General features: G+C 35.3%; 1 protein-coding gene across 6 annotated transcripts in view; it reads left to right on the forward strand.

Moving 5' to 3' along the window:
• The window catches only part of LRRC28 (leucine rich repeat containing 28), a 183,398-nt gene that overhangs the window by 26,987 nt on the left and 138,792 nt on the right, over positions 1-17,619 (forward strand). For all 6 annotated transcript variants that reach the window (XR_007475602.1, XR_007475599.1, XR_007475600.1 and 3 more), the window contains 2 exons: positions 5,517-5,554; positions 6,216-6,353. Coding sequence is in view for 1 of the 6 variants with exons in the window: in XM_004271656.4 (XP_004271704.1) it covers positions 5,517-5,554; positions 6,216-6,353 (176 nt within the window). In the remaining 5 variants the exon portion in view is untranslated. The remainder of the gene's footprint in view (positions 1-5,516; positions 5,555-6,215; positions 6,354-17,619) is intronic.

The raw sequence follows: 17,619 nt of genomic DNA on the forward strand, positions 1-17,619 counted from the left end.
CAGGGAAGCCCAAAAACTATATTCTTAATTTCACTTTAGAATTGTTCAGTACCTAGTATATAAAAATACAGTTGATTTTTGTATATTGATATTATATCCTCCAACCTTGCCAACTTCATTCATTAGCTCTTTTTTGTTGTTGAATTCCTTGGGGTTTTCTATATATAAGATCAAGTCATCTACCAGTAAAGAGTTGTATTTCTTCTTTTCTGATCTGTATGCCTTTTATTTCTTTTTCTTGCTTAGTTGACCTGGCTAGAACATAGAATGTTGAATAGAAGTGATGAGACAAGACATCTTTGTGTTGTTCTTGTGCTCAGTTACCTTAGTGGTCAGCTAATGATCAAGCAGAGATTTCCTTACCTACCTGAATCTGCTAAGTCTCCCAGTCCTTGCTGAGGGTCTCTGTATATGTATTGTGGCATGCTTTCCCCTCTCATCTAGGCACTTGACAACTTTGCCTTAGACTTCACTTCTTATGTAGAACTTCAAGTCCAGCAGAGGTGAGAGCTTAGGGTCTTCTCGGGTCTTTCCTGAGCATATGTGCAGCTCCCGGCATGCATGTGACCTAGATTTCTAGAAATATGTCAGAGTTTTTCAAAGTTCTCTGGAAGGAACTCCCCAACCTTTTCATTTAAGGTTTTTGGTTGTCTATTGTTTGCTCCAGCTGTTATCTAGTGCCTCAGGCACCAGCGAAGTTAAACAATTGCCTGTAATTTATCTCAATTGGAAAAAGGGTTTTTGTACCGGGCAAGCTTCTAGTCAGATCAAGTTAAAAACAGCCTTGCAAGTGGGGTCTTTCAGAGATCCATGAGACAGTCAAATGACAGTTCTCTGGAAACGAACTCCAACTTGGTTCTGCCCCTTTAGGTACTAGCCAGGCTACTGCAATTGAAGTGAAAAGCAAAGTGATTTTCCAGGCTTCTGCAGAGGTGGAGAGTAGGGTATAGGACTGGGGCAAGTAAAAATACCCCAAAATTCACAGCTTAGTCTTCTTACTGAGATTTTTGCCATTTTTCTTACATAAACCCTCCCTGTATTACTGCAAGTCTTTGGTTAATTTCCAGAGTTCTGTACATGTAGCTTCTGATAATTATTGCCAGTATTATTGTTGATTTTACAAATAAAGAGAATTTTTGGAGGTCTTTATTCTGCCACTTTTGATCTGAATTTGTAGTTTCATTAAAAACTGCCAAATAATTTCCCAGGTTGGCTGTACCATTTTACATTCTCCCCCGGCAATGTGTGATAGTTTCAGTTTCTCCACATCTCACCTGCATTATTTTGTTGTCATTACTTTAAATTTTTGTCATTCAGATAGATGTGTGGTTTTATCTAATTATGGTTTTAATTTGTATTTCTCTAATGGCTTATAACGTTAATTTAACATCTTTTCAAGTACTTGTGATCTTTATCTTTTCTTCAGTGAAATGTCTGTTCATGTCTATTGCTCATTTTCTATTTGGATATTTTTCTTTAGTTGTAAGAGTTTTAAGAGTTCTTTACATATTCTAGAAAACAGTCCTTGGTTGTATAGGTTGTTTACAAATATTTTCTCCCTCTGTATAACTTCTATTTTCATGTTCTTTTGTAGAGCAGAAGTTTTACATTTTGATGAGATCCACTTTGTCAATTTTTGCTTTTATGTATCATGTTTTTAGTGTCAAATTTAAGAACTTTGTCTAGTCCTAGACCCTGAAGATTTTCTCCTGCTTTTTTTCTCTAAAAGTTTATAGTTTTTTGCTTTACATTCATCTTCATAGTTCTGAAATGTGTATGTTTTGCCTTCTGGAATTAGAGTTCTTGGTTGTCAGTTACTTTTTTTCTCTCAACATTTTCACGGTGTTTATTGTCTTCTGGCTTGCATACTTTCTGAAGAGACATCTGCTGACATTCCTATATTTCTTCCTCAGTATGTAATGTGTCTTTTTTCCTTGGGCTACTTTGAAGAATGTCTGATTCTTCTATTGGTTTTCAGGGATTTGATTTTGATGTACTTTGTTGTGGTTTTCTTTTTCTTTATCCTTGACATTCATTGAGCTTCTTGGGTTTGTGTCTTTATAGTTTGCATCAAATTTGGATTTTTAAAATATATTTCTTTAGATATTTATTTCTATACCCTTATCTCTGGTCCCTGCTTCTGGGACTCTTACATGTTTGTTAGTTTAATATGGTCCCATAATCACTGACACACTGTTCAGTTCTATTCTTTTCAGTCTTTTTTTTTTTAATGTACTTCAGTTAGGACATATTATATTTCCCTGTCTTCAGGGTTGGTAGTATTTTCTTCTTCAGTATCTAGTAAGTTGTTAATCCAACCTAGTGAGATTTTCACTTAGTTTGTTGTATATTTGATCTCTAGAAGCTCTATTTGGTTCTTCTTTATATGTTAACATTTCTCTCACAATGTTTATATTTTTCTTTGAATACCCGAATATAGTTGTTATAGTTGTTTTGTTTTAAAGTTCTTATTTGCTAATTCCATCATTTGTGTCATACTGGTTCCGTTTGTATTAACTGTTTTTTATCCTAGTTATTGGTCACATTTTCCTAATTCTTAGCACTTTTTGATTAGATGCTGGGCCTTATGAATACTTTACTGTGTCTACACTTTGTTGTCTTCCTTTTTGTGGTGCTTTGTTCTGGCCTGCAGTTATTTGCAATTTAATTTGATCCTTTCATGGCCTGTCTTTATGCTTGTTAGGACAGGTCTAGAGTAACTTCTACTAAAGGGATAGTTTAGCCCTATTACCCACACAGGACCTTTCTAGAATCTCGTTTAAATGAACCAAGTGATCAACAAGGATTTGGTACACTTGCTGCTCAGAACCTGAATGCTTTCTAGCCCTGTATGAGCTCTGTGGACTGTTCAGCTGATAGGTTTTCAGTTACTTTTTGACTGGAGTGCATTATAGAATTCAGCTAAGAGTCAAAGGATCCCTTGAAGTTTTTTTTTTCAGTAGTGCCCTCTCCTCCAGAACTGTACCCACAACTTCCAGCTGCCTCAGGTTCCCTGAACTCTGATATGTTTCTTCATAACTCAGTGAGACTTCATTCTTTGTTTGGGATCCCATTTTTGTACCACAGTGCACAATTTGCCTCCAGGCATAAATCTGTGGACATTGTGTGGCTCACCTCACTTGTTTCTTCTCTCTCAGGGAACATAGTACTAGTTGCCTCTTGTCAGTATTAGAAAATAATTGTTTCATATATTCCATCTGGTTTTCTTGTTGCTTATAACAATTAGGTAAATCTGGTCCTTATTATTTCGTCATGGCTGGAAGTATAAGTCCTGTTCCTTTAATAAAAAAATTTTTTTTTTTTTATTTTGGAGCAGTTTTTATTTACAGAAAAGTTGTAAAGATAGTAAGTACAGAGTTCCAGTATGCCCAGGTTTCTCCTGTTGTTAACATCTTACAATTTCATTGAACATTTGTCAAGACTAAGAAACTGACATTGCCATATTACTATTAAGTAAATATCTATATTTAATTTTATTAAAAAACTGCCAAACCATTTTCCAAAGTGGCTGTACAGTCATGCATTCCCACCAGCAGTGAATGGGAGTTCCTGCATTATTTGAGTAGAAAAATAACATGATGAAAACCAGTTACGTCAAAACACTAACATTTTAACTACTTTGAAATTACAAAAATTAAGTAGACAGAAGTGACTTAAAATTGCTAAGCCTTTGATTACAAATGACTTATGATAACAATAATAATTATAACAGTGGCATTCATGGAACTCTGTTCTAAGGGCTTTACATTTATTAATTCATTTAATCCTCACAGCATCCCTATGTTGTTGGTGCTGTTATCCTCTACTTCTGTAGATTAAGAAAGTGAAAAGGTCAGTAATTTTCCCCTGGTCACATAGATATTAAGGTACAGGCAGTCTGGCTCCAGAACCTACTCTGATCCACTTTACCAGTGATGATTCTTCATCAGCTGCACATCAGAGCAACTTGAGTTGAGATGGCCTTGGACATCTATAGTTTGAAGACCACTGGTGATTCTAATGTGTAGTCAGGATTGAGAACATTCTAAACTACCATTTACTGCTTTTCATTATAATGTAGATAAATTTATTATGTTAAAATATACTTTTTGATTTTAATGATAATAGTACTTTAGTTCATATTTTGACTTGGACATTTTAAGGTCCTTTTTTGTAGGTAGAATTGGAGTTGAGGCAAAAATTTTGTGGATTACTGAAAAATCAGTTATCTATTTTGGTGTCTAGGCGCTCTGCCTTTTGTGTAATACATGCAAATGTGTGTGTATACTTATATATATATATAGTCTTTCGGCATAAAGAATTTTTAGAGTAATCTGTTAAAGTAGTTAGATATTTCTTCCTAAAAGTAATGTTTAAAGAATATTGATTTTAAAATATGGAAACATTCTAAAAAAAGTAAAATATGGAATCATTCTGTATACACAAGGCAAGGAATAAAATGAATCATAGAATGGTGTAATTGTTTAAATTATGTTAGGCCCAGCAAGTTAATACCTACACAGAATTGATTTAATCCAGCATATAAAAATCTTCTTAAATTTATTAATTTTGTATCTTTCTTATTCTGTGTCATTGACATTTTAACATTTGATATCAGGCTAAAATATATAGAAGAAATATTTTAAATTCTATGTAAGATATACTATATGAAGAGTGATTATGAGGTATAATAAATAAGACAACAGGTTTGAAAATACTTTATCAAAATCTAGTTCTCTGGCCTCAAAATCAATGATCTAATTTTATTTTTAAAATTATTATTATGTGATTTTCATTGGTCACTGTTGTTTTGCTCTGAATAGTTGGCTGCCGACTATTGCATGAAGTCTCCACCAGAGAGTGCTAAAGATACTTCAGTGGGGAATGTTATTTACTTAGACTTGCCTGGACTTGTCAGCCGGGTAGACTTTTTTTTTTCTGAGAAAAGAATTTGATTTCTTATTTACAAAATTCCTCTTGCTGTGAAATATATTATGTACCTTGACAGTTGAATATTTCTACAGATATCATAAATGATGAGTATTTAATTGCTTCATTTTTGGTTCTCCATACTGGCTTGAAATATCTTTGATTATTTTGTGAAGTTATCCTTTAAAAACTAAAAGTTGCATTTTCCTTTACACAATAGGTGTTGACTTTTCTCTACACAATAGATGTTTTTCTGAAAACCTGAATAATTTAAAATGAACTAGAGAAACTAGTAATTTGTTTTATGAGGTTGAAAAAAATACTTTATTGTGTATGTTTTAATTTTAAAATAGCAACTAAATTAGCAAATAGTTTTAATATTTGCAATTCTAGCATACAATATTATTCTCAAAGTATTATTAATTATCCGTGATGACCATATAGTTTGTGTTACACATTTAGAGTAGGGTATGAAAGAAAATCTGGTCCCTTTATATTTGATAAATCTCTAAGTGAGCATTTTACAGAGTGATTATCTAGCAGAAGTACTGAATGATAACAGCTGTTTTTCCCTTCTTTTCCTCTAGGTATCTTCACTCAAATAACATAGTTGTGGTTCCGGAAGGTACGTGCACTTCAAGTTTTTAGTTAGGAGGTGCTATAGTTTAAATAGTAGAACAGATAGTATAGTGCTATTATAGTTTATAATAATAGAACAGATTGTCTCTTTAAACCAATTTTGGTTGGAAAATTAGGGAATTTTAATTATAGAGCATCTTTATTAGTTTCAAAGCTTTTTTTCCTCTAATTAGTAATCCAGTTAACTGTTACGATTAAATTAAATTTAAGAAGTCTAAAATGGTTATAATGGTTAGGTAAAAATTTATTATCAGATAAACTGTCATTGGGTAAATAATAAAATGATAACTTTTAAGTTTAATAAATCCAGTTAAGCATTTTGGTTAGATAAAAAAGACTTTATATATTTCATGAATTATTTATTCAAGTAATTTTTACATTGTTTTAACATTTTTATTCGTGCTATTTTTAAACTTACTTTATATCAAGGTAGAAGTGTTATCACTTCATAAATTTAGTTTGATACTATACTCTAATAAAAATTTTTAAAAAGTTTAGTTTGATATATGTTTTTACTATTATGTCAGCCCTGGAGACAGGGATATTAAGCATTAAAATATTTAAATTTGGAGTACTTGCATTAAAGTTTGGTGTTAAAACACTTGGGTCAAATTAATCATGCTTTTACCCTTCTTTTCTCTTCGAAGCCATTGGGTCCCTTGTAAAACTACAGTGTTTGGATCTTAGTGACAATGCCTTAGAAATTGTTTGCCCAGAAATTGGTCGTCTGAGAGCTTTACGTCATCTTCGATTAGCTAATAACCAACTGCAATTCCTACCTCCAGGTAATCATAGTCTGTAGCACACGAGCTTTTTGTATATTACAAGTCTGTTTTTATTAATATTTCTTACTTTGTGTCTAGGCAGTGGGCTTTAGATATATTTGTAAGTATTTGATTGTCTACTTGTTTGAAGATGACATTAAGGAATGTGGATGAAATATGACTCAGAGTCTTTTCCTTGATGCAAGTATGAGAAGGTGGCATTTATGTTTTTCAGCTACAATTACTACAGTTGTGCATTGGAATCAATGCTGCTTCAAATCACTGTCCTGGTGAAATATTTGTACCAAAAGCTACTTCAGTTCTGAATTTCACATAGGAGAATTTATATGAACTTTGCATTTTAGTGTCCCAAAAGCAGATACATACAGTGTTTTCTCTCATTCTCTAGTGAGATAAATGATGTACATTAACTTGGATTTAATGTGAAATCATACTAGAATTTAGTAGCAGAATTTAAGTTTGAGTCCTAGAATTGTCAGTTCTGCCTTCTGATCATCCTATTAGATTATGATGTACCTATTGATAGTACCAAAATCCTGCATTCTCCTGAGCTACCATTAAACCCTTTGACTTTCTTACAAGGTGTATTCAGAGACCTTCCTTTGTGAACCCACACATTTGCAGATTCCTCTGTCCTGTGTCATTTCGCATATTTTTTAAAAAGTGAAGTATGATTTAAAAAAAATCTTGTGCTTCAGGTATTACATAAGAGTTACTCTGCATTCAAAAATGAGCAAAAAAAATACAGACGTCACTCACATTGGCTGGGATTATTTCTTCCTAGTAACTCAGGAATACCAGCTAGTCTTTTAGTGTATCCGAGTGAAATGTGTGACTCAACCAAAATTACAAATTACTACCTGTCACAGAACTTCAGGGACATGTGAAACTGTTAAAAACTATTCATGTTAAATCCATGAATGAATTTATAATTTAAAAAATACTTTCTCCAAAGTTTTTCAAGTACAGAAATTTCTAAATGAAACACAGTAGCTGATTAATTTTTAGACTTTATGTGCTGACTTTCATATATAGGTTCAATATTGTATACAAAAATGATAATTAGTATAGCAGTTGACTCTGCTTAAAAAAATATTTTTTAACCTCATATAATGAGAGTCTTCCTTTTTCCAACTCTACTTAATACAAAAATTTTCAGTATGGTGTGGGAATATAATCTTTAAATTTTATTGTATGTAATCAGACTCAGTGGTGTTTCATCATTCTAGCTTTCATCAAGTTTATGTATTCACATACTCAGGAAATTAGATTCTCTTTCAGAGATTGTCTAGAAAATATATCAGCAAAGATAACACTTTAGATTTTCAGGGTATTTTCATATATGAAACTTACACAAGATACATTATAGAGTCAAAACGCATGGATATAATACTGAATATTTTAGATTTTCGTAGTATTTTCATATATGAAGTTTATACAAGATATGTTGTAGAATCAAAATGCATAGGTATAGTACTGTATTCATAAGCCCCTTTTTCGATACATTTAAAGAACGTCTGAGTAACACAACTCTCTGTTAAAACATTATTCTTTGTTCTCTGTTTTCCTGTCTGTTCCTGTAATGTAAGAACATTTTGTGGTAAAATGTGGCCATTTCCTTCCATTATATACTCTCAGAGGTTAAGGATATATTACTAATGTCATTGACTGCTTCCTAGTAACCAGTGGAGGGTATAGGTTTCCTGACTACTTTAATATGATTTTAAATTTATATTTCACCTGTTTCATAATAGATTTGAGGCATTTACTTCTGATTTTATTTCCCTAGCTTATTTCTTTTGTTTGTGTTTGGTTTTGCTTGTTTTGAGTAAAATTGCATACAGTAATAGCTGTGTATTTTGAGTAGAAACTTTTGATTAAACTATGTATAGACTTTTTTTTTCTAGGCCATCATAAGTAGCAATGCACTAGATCTTACTAATTTTTTGAATAACTTTATGTATCTCTTTATGAGGTAATTTCAAGTGTTATGATTGGAATGGGAGAGGGGCTAGGTACACATCCCCCAAGTGTTTGACCGTCTTTGGGGACATACTATGGAAAGGTTATTTTAACTGCAGTAAAAAATGTGAGGGACTGCCATATAGTGTCCATTTGATGACAGTAGACTCCAGTTGATGTCTGATCGTTAGCCTCTTCTACCTAGTCCATGTTATTAGTATAGACTTCTTACGTGTTATATTCCTGTGAAAGACTTAATATTTTATTATGTGTATTTTTTTGTGGTTGAAAAACCGTTGAATGTAATTTCACATTCAGTATTTAAAATTTGAAAATTTAAGAGCAGTATTTGAAAAATTTTAAGCATTTAAAATATCTAAATGGATAATAGAGAGTTTTAAAATTAGGATCTAAGAATGGATTACAGGGGCTTCATGAATGCCCTCAAATTGTATGGACAGTTTGGTGTTTGTGAGTGTGTACATATTGCTGTGAAGAAGATCCAATGTTTTTATCAGTTTCTCAAACAGATCCATGACTCATATAGTTGATTCTCTTGGGTTGTTTGCCAATACCCATTCTTTGGGAATGTCCCTTTCCCCCATTCTATTGGATTGCAGAGTACTGCCGTTTTTCTACCTTGTGACATTGCTTTCTCTCCACAGTTGATTGGTCCTGGTGTCGGTACCTGGCCCAAGCAGGACCATTTCTCTCCCTGGGCATTTTGAAAAGGACAATGTGGGAGAAGGAAAGAGAACAAGAGAGAACAGCGGAGGCTGAGAAAGAAAATCAGGCTCTATTTCTCTCTGGGCTTCTATACAGTACTGTATAATCTTGTGAGGTCTGGGAGTAGCCATGTGGACTGGGAAACAAGGAGAGAAAGATGAAGTAAATAACTAGAAAAAAGATGGAGGCAGAGACTTCCTAAGTTTTCTTTAATTTCCCAATCACTGATTCTGTTCTTAAGGCCCATAGACTTTGCGCTTAAGCTAACTCTAGTTGGCTTCTGTGAATTGTCAACAAAAGAGCTCCATGTAACATAGCTGCCCCAAAGGCTTAAAACAGCCTGTCTTGGGGTATAGGATTAATTGTATATTGAACTCTCCTATTTACTTAACTGTTATGCTTTGAAATTGCAAAAGCTCTTATTAATAGTAGGAAGTCCAGGGTTAGCAACAGGACGATCAGTAGTATGCCTGTGAAGTGGTTCATTCTGTCATCTGTTTTTTCCTTTTTGTAGTACGCTTTGTACCCTTTCTATTTTATATATATATATATATATATATATATATATATATATTTTAACCTGAACTCAAGTAATTTTGAAGGAAGTACAGAGAACATTGGCGTGGGGTGATGATGGGTATAGAAATGTGAAGACAGGCTATAAAGAGTATGTTGTTAAGTCAGTGTAGGGAAAGTGTACTGCCCTCTTTGGCCCCATAGCTGGGCCTGAGAAACTGACGTTAAGACAGATTAACAGGAGAAAAGTATACAGATTTTATTTAGTAATTTTTACATGTACACAGGAGCCTTCATAAGAAAAATGAAGACCCAAAGAAGTGTAGTTAGAACCAAACACATATATACTAGGTTGGACAATGAGTAATAAATTGTGAAAATGGACAAGACAAAGGAGTTTGTGCAAGGGCAGTTATTTGTAGAAAAGTGACTAGGAAGATAAGGTTTGGTTTAACAAGGTTTGTTTGTCGTTTGGCCTCACCTCCCTGTCTCTGGTCATAAGAATGTCTTCCTTCCTCCTGGTATGGGGGTTACACCTTTTGCATGGGAATTTTATCTCCTTTCAGGAAGAAGAAGGAAGCTTAGAGTGCCCTTCTTGCATCTGCTGATTTTCAGTGCCTTTAACTTAAAATCATCAGTACACCAGGATGGCATATTTTGGGGTGGCATACTCTGAACTCCTACACCAGCCACCACAGTGGGCAACTAGAGCTTAATTCTGTGTGAAATATATCTCTCAGAATCATCACACTAAAGTGCTGAAAGAGCTACAGTACTTCAACATCAACTTCCAAAAATTATGGTTGAGAGCTGATTGGGTGGGAGGGTGGGTGTTAATTCTCTGTTACTTCTGGCATGCTGCACATGTACACACATGGACAGAGCAGCAGCCTTCTGCAGTTTCAGAAAAGTCCTCAGCCACAGTGATATGGATACTGGTAGTGGAGCTATGGCCAGAAAACACTGAAGTGGTCCACTTAGGTAATATGTGTGGAGCTCTGACAGGCTCTCACAGACATCATGAACCATGGATGGAGAGAGGTGCTTGGTACATCTGCTTTCAAAATCTTCCAGACTTGGTCCATAGACCCCAACCTGAAAGATGAGACTAATTTAATAGTTTGGGTTTAACTTGGTTCCAAATTACCTCCCCCCCCAAAAAATCTTCTGGCTAATGTTATTGAAATCATAGTCTGTGGTGTAAGAACTTTGGAACCTGAAGTACTATTTTTCTGAGCAGATCCAGTCCCTCCTCCCTTTTTTTCAATAACTTTGTATATTATTTGGCAATGAGTATTGTGGGTTTATATTTTACATACCATATGGAAAAGGTTAAATGAATATTTTGGCTTTTTTTTTACTGTGATACTTAAAAATTTTTAATTTTTGTTTATTTTTCACAAGTAAAAATTGTACATATTTAAAGTATACAGTGTGATGTTTTGACATATATATATATTGTGAAATGATTACTACAATTGAACTAATTAACGTATTTGTTAACCTCCCAAAGTTACCTTTTGTGTGAGTGTGTGGTGAGAACACTTAAGATCTACTCTCTTAGCAAACTTCAAATACACAACACACTATTATTCAGTTGCCTTTTAAAAAAACTTTTTATTGTGGTAAATTTTAAGCACAATCAAAAGTAGACAGAATAGAATAGTAAGCCCCCATATACCCAATACCTAACTTTAACAATTACCATGGCTTTCTCCTCTCTTGTATTATTTTTCTTTTAACTTTTGTTCTTCATATTTTTGTCCTCTCAAGGTTTTTTTTTGTTTTAATTGGGGTAAAATTTACATACAGTGAAATGCTCAAGTGTACAATTCTTGAGTTTTGATAAATGTATATACCCATGTAACCAACATCTTATTTGAGATACAGAACATTTCCATTAACCCAGAATGTTCTCTTACGCCATTTCCAGTCAATCAGTTTGCTATAGGCAAACCCTATTCTGATTTCTCTCACCATAGATTAATTTTGTCTGTTGTTGAAAATAATATAAATGGGAACATATAGTATGTTCTCTGTTTGACTTCTTTCACTCAAAATAATGGTTTCAAGATGCATCCATGCTGTTGCATGTGTCAGTAGTTCATCCTGTTTTATTGCAGAGTAGAATTCCATTGTATAAACATACAATTTATAATTTACTTTCCTCTTAATGGACATGTCAGTTTTTTCTAGCTTTGGGCTATTATCAGTAAAACTAATATAAACATTCTTGTATAAGACTTTTCATGGATATATGTTTTTATTTCTCTTGGGTAAATACCTATTAGTAGAAATGTGATTCATAATATAGGTATATGCTTAAGTTTATAAGAAATTGCCCAGCAGTTTTTAAAATAGTTATACCATTTTACACTTCTCACAGAAATATATGAGAGTTCTAGTTACTCTGCATGTTTGCTAGTATTTAGTGTTGTCTGTTTTTGGCTTTGTTTATTTTAGCTGTAGTAATAGATGTGAAGTTACATTACATTGTTTTAATTTGTATTTAATTGAATGTGTCTTTCCCTCTTGACTAATGGTATTGAGCACCTTCTAATGTATTCGTGGACTATTCCAAATCTTTTTGAATTGTAGGCGGTATCTCCCTACTTTACAGACCAGTGGCCAGATTTAGGTTGCTGAAGAATTCTCTTTGCTCTCTAGTTCTGCCCCTTGCTTTCTGTGCCTTGAGAGCTCTTTTAGCCCTGCTGCCCCATTGTTGGCCTGTGTATGGCTGCCCTGTACTCTGAAGGTGGGTCTTGCCTCTGCAAAGTTTCTCTTGGCTTTCCTGTTATCTTTCATTCCTCAAGTCTTCCTTAGCTCAAAGCCTAGAGGACTTTAGAGAGATGATCTCAGCTCTCTTCTCTTGCCCCCATTTTTGGTGAAAACTAGTGGAAAAGAGTTTGTGTGAAGGGGGGCCAGGTAGTTCATACAGCCTCTCTCTGTGTCTGGGGCTGCTCTGGATTCTATGCTGGTATGCCAGTTCCCACATAGCCCTTCAAAGTTAGACTGGTTTCTTTTTAGTGCTTGTCTGTGGCAGATTCTTTGTCCTCCCATTACAGTCAAGGGTGATAGCAACTGGAAATCTCTTCTGTTTTAAAATGGGCTTATCACTTTTTGGAGTTGATTTTGGTTTCTGGGTGTCCTCAGTCTCTGAAAAATTTTAAAAACTATAATTATGTAGCTTATCCAACTTCTTTTCATGGTTAGGGTGTAAGTGACAACTCTTTTGACTTTTTATTTTCTTACTGGCATTAAGTTCTCCTCCCTCACAGGCTACCACAATTTGGTTTTTGTTCCTCTCTACTTTTCTTTCTCTACCTACTTTCTGTCTTCTTTTGGATTACTTGAGTACGTTTTAGTGTTCCATTTTATTTCCTCTACTGGTTTTTCTTTACAGTTTACAATATGCACCCTTAACTTATTACAGCTTACTTAGGATACTGTACCACTTAATATAAATTTTAAGAACCTTCCAGGGACTTCTCTGGTCGTCCAACGGTTAAGAATCCACTTTCCCGTGCCGGGGATGCGGGTTTGATCCCTGGTCGGGGAACTAAGATCCCACATGCTGTAGGGCTACTGAGCCTGCGTGCCACAACTAGAGAGCCCATGTGCTCTGGAGCCAGCATGCCACAACTAGAAGTCTTCGTGCTGCAATGAGGAGCCCATGTGCCGCAACTAAGACCTGAAGCAGCCAAAAATAAATGAATAAATAGTAAAATAAAAAAGAACCTTCCAATAGTATACTTCCATTTACCCTCCTTCCTTTGTGTTATTGTATCATGTATTTTATATCTATATATGTTATGAACCCCACAATATAATGCTTATTTTGCAGTGGTCAGTTATCTTTAAAGGAAATCACAATAATTTTTTAAAAAGATATTCTTTGTATTTACCCATATATTTACCATTTCCTGTACTCTTCATTCTTTCTTGTAGATCTCTTTTTTATTTGGTATCATTTCTCCTCAGCCTAAAGTATTGATACTTTCTTTAATATTTCTTGTAGTGCAGTTCTACTGTCATAGTTCTACTGAACTATGTCACTTTCTCTTAATGCAAAAATGTCTATTTCACCTTTGACTTTGAAGCATGTTTTCTCAGGATATAGGGGTATGGGTTGACAATTTTTTTTTAGCACTTTAAAAGACAGCTTTCCATTGTCTTCTGACCCCATTGTTTCTGATGAGAAGTCAGTTGTAATTTGTATCATTGTTAGCCTATATATGTCTTCTTCTATGGCTATATTAAAATTTTTCTCTTTATCTTTGGTGTTAGCAGTTTGTCTATGATGTACCATGATGTAGGATTTTTTATATTTATCCTGCAAGGGCTTTTCTTGATTCCCAAATTGGGAAGTTTCCTGTTACCTGTTATTATTTCTTTATATATTTTTCTGCCCCACATTTTTTTTTTCTTTCAAGAACTCCAGTTACACACATTAGATCATTTGATAATGTTTCACAGGCCACTGAGGCTTTTTTCTTTTTTAATCTTTTTTTTTTTCTCCTTATCTAGAGGTTGGATGATATCTGTTTATCTGTCTTCTACTCCAGTAACTTCTTTTGTGATCTCGCATATGTTATTTATTAAGCCCCTCTTCACCGTCTCACAGCTTTTTCCTCTTTGGTACCTTGTCTTGCATTTTCCAGCTGCTTCAGCCTCCCAAACTGTGATCTCTGTCTCTTTAGCACTGTGAGACTGCAAGGTTCTACTTGGGTTCCACTTCCCTGTGTTGTGGGCAAGAAAGCCTTGTCTAGCTTGGGACACAAGGGGTGTTTACCTTATTTCAAAGATCAGAGTCCTTTGTTTCCTGTTTGTTGCTTGAAAGCAGTTGCCTCATATATTTTTGACTAGTCTTATTGCTATATTTTGGTGGGAGGGAAGTCTGGTGTCAGTGTCCCTGTCATATCTGGAAGTGGAAGTCCTATTAGATGTTCTTTGATTTCTCATCTTATTGCTTACCTGCATTCTTATATATATATAACTTGTATGCCATTTAAACATTTATATGTTGCCTTCTCCTACTTCCAGTATCAAAACTATAACATTATTTGTTACAGAATAAATTTAAACTCATTTTCTTCCAAAGGCTTTTTCTAACTTAAGTAAAATTACATTATCTATTATGATATAATAAAGGGTTACTGGAGAAAGATTTCCATCGGTGCAGAGCAACTTGCCAAATACTTTGTGATTCACCATTGGCCACGAAGGCCAATGGATATTAGAAGAATCAGAAAATCCAGCTGCCCCTTGATAGTAAAGAGAATCCTTATGCTGTGATTCACTATAAACTCTGTGAATTCCCATGAGAGAAGATTATGGTAACAGACAACAAAATGTCACTAGGAGTCAGAAAAGATGTTGCTTACATCTGCAATATAAATCAGCCTGTTTTTTTTTAAAATGGTTTTATCTTTGAAAAATTGTTCTGCATACCAAGAAGGGAAGGATTTTTTAGCCCAAATTGAAAATATTAAAGCAGTCTAGAGGCTTCCCTGGTGGCGCAGTGGTTAAGAATCTGCCTGCCAATGCAGGGGACATGGGTTCGAGCCAGGTCTGGGAAGGTCCCACATGCTGCGGAGCAGCTAAGCCCGCACGCCACAACAACTGAGCCTGCGCTCTAGAGCCCACGTGCCACAACTACTGAGTCTGCATGCCATAACTATTGAAGCCTGCTTGCCTAGAGCCTGTGCTCCACAACAAGAGAAGCCACCGCAATGAGAAGCCCTTGCACTGCAACGAAGAGTAGCCTCCGCTCAACGCAACTAAAGAAAGCCTGCGTGCAGCAGCGAAGACCTAATGCAGCCAAAAATAAATAAATAAATAAATTTATAAAAAAAAGAAAAGCAGTCTATGTTGTACTTAAATGGATAAAAGCATGCAAAAACAGAAATACATACTACATATAACTAGCATGAATTGTTCTAAAACTCAGGCTTCAAGTATGGTCAAGTTTATCATTTTTTCTTAAAATTTATTTGTCCTCCAGTTGAGCCTCTGTTGCTTTATTAAAATGAAATTTAGTATCTCTTAGCTCTGTCCTGTTGCCACCAAATTATTCTGAAATCTTTATGCTCACTGGTCTAATGTGGAGGTTGGGGTCAGCCTTCTTCCTACAGAGGACAGGCTTCCTAGGAAGCCCAATCACTCTGGAGCTTCCCCTGTTGCTTGCTGCCCACCTGCTGAAAATTCATTGGCATAGTCTGACAGATAGTAGTGCAGGCTTCTGTGACTCTTCAGAGGTGCTGGCCCCGCTCCTGTAGGTACAGGCCTGGTCAGAGGTGCTCCACGTTTGCATTCTGTGGGTTTCAGTTTCTAGGAATGATGGGTGGCCCCGGGAACACTGGGTCAGCCCTGGTTTCACTGTGCCTGTGCTCTTTCTTCTTTAGTGATCAACTGAAAGGGAGAAGAGAGCAGCTTTCTTTTTGAATCCTCAAAGCACAAAGGATCTCACTGTGCCACTACCGCCAAATAATCAAGGTTGTTCACCCCCGTACTACCCTCCTTGGGTGGATACCATAGTAATTCAGGGTGATTTACCCTCCTAGTGAGATAGCTTTTCACTGATTCCACATCAGTACTGGCAAAATAGCTAGCTAGCACTTTTCTCACTAAAAAAATGTAAATAATTAATCTCTGGCAGAGTCCCATCTGGTGTTACCAGGCTATATGTGTATAGTCATCAATATATGTAAATAGATTTTCTCTATTTTACAGGGTTATCTACATGACCTGGGGCACTTACTGTTTCACCTACTCAACAGAAGAGTATTTGTTGGTTCAAAATACCATGCTGTGTACTAGAGGAACTGGGGACAGTGAAGGGGGACAAAATCCAGAGCCAGGTTTCAAAGGAGCTCATAATATTTTATTTATTTATTTATTTTTTTGCGGTACGTGGGCCCTTCACTCCTGTGGCCTCTCCCGTTGTGGAGCACAGGCTCCGGACGCGCAGGCTCAGCGGCCATGGCTCACAGGCCCAGCCGCTCTGCGGCATGTGGGATCCTCCCGGACCGGGGCACGAACCCATGTCCCCTGCATCGGCAGGCGGACTCTCAACCACTGCGCCACCAGGGAAGCCCAAGGAGCTTATAATATTTTATTGTCAAATAGTTTAAACTGTGAACTTCCAAGAAGAGACTAGGTGGAGAAGAGAGAGAAAGAAGTATTGAGTAGTTGGTCATTATCTTGGTAGTGTGGCAAGTGGTTCAGATATCCACTTTGGCAACTAATGGATAGAGGGATAAAACTCTAGCAATCTACCTACCCTCGGTTTGCTAGGTGACCACTGAATAAATTGTCTACCAGAGTCCTAAACTCATATTCATAACCTGTTCTTTCAGTGTCTCTTATAGAATTCTATCTACTTTTTTAGTCTCTTTGTAGCACATATAGTACTTTATTTGTAAAGTTAACTTTATACTATATAGTTAAACATATATTAGTAACTTTATAGTATTATATAGATTTTTAATTCAGACTTTTACATAAAATTATTTTGGTGTACTAGATTAGATAAAACAGGTTTATCAAAAAAATTCTGTCAATACTATTACACATTGTAAAATCTGTTTACAAATAGAGTTAAAACTTTTAAATTGTATTTAAAAACTTACAAGTTTTGAAAATTCGGCAAAAGTCTTAGAATCAAAATGACCATTAAAATTCTTCTAAAAGAAAAAAATTGTTTTCTGGACTGTGCATCCTTCTCAGTGCAAATAGATACAGAAAATACTCCTTTTTAGGAAAGGTGTGAAGGGAAGTGCTGGAAAACTTCCCAAATGTCAGAAACACAAAAGTTCATTCTGTTGATAGTTTAAAAAAAAAAAGCAAAAGGAGAGTAGTTGGTCCCTCAGACTTGGAAAGCCTCTCCCATCATACAATTGGCTAAGGCATGTTGAATTCCTTTCTGTGGCCCATTCCTTTGTGAAAAGATTTCAAAGCAGCTAATATCATCACAGCAGTGGTCTAATTTAAAATCTTTTAAGGGGAATACTGCCAAATTCACTTCACACGCGTGCTGCTTCTCTTCCCTTTCTGTACACAG

Source organism: Orcinus orca, chromosome 2, assembly GCF_937001465.1.
Source record: "Orcinus orca chromosome 2, mOrcOrc1.1, whole genome shotgun sequence".
Classification (NCBI taxonomy): Eukaryota; Metazoa; Chordata; class Mammalia; order Artiodactyla; family Delphinidae; genus Orcinus; species Orcinus orca.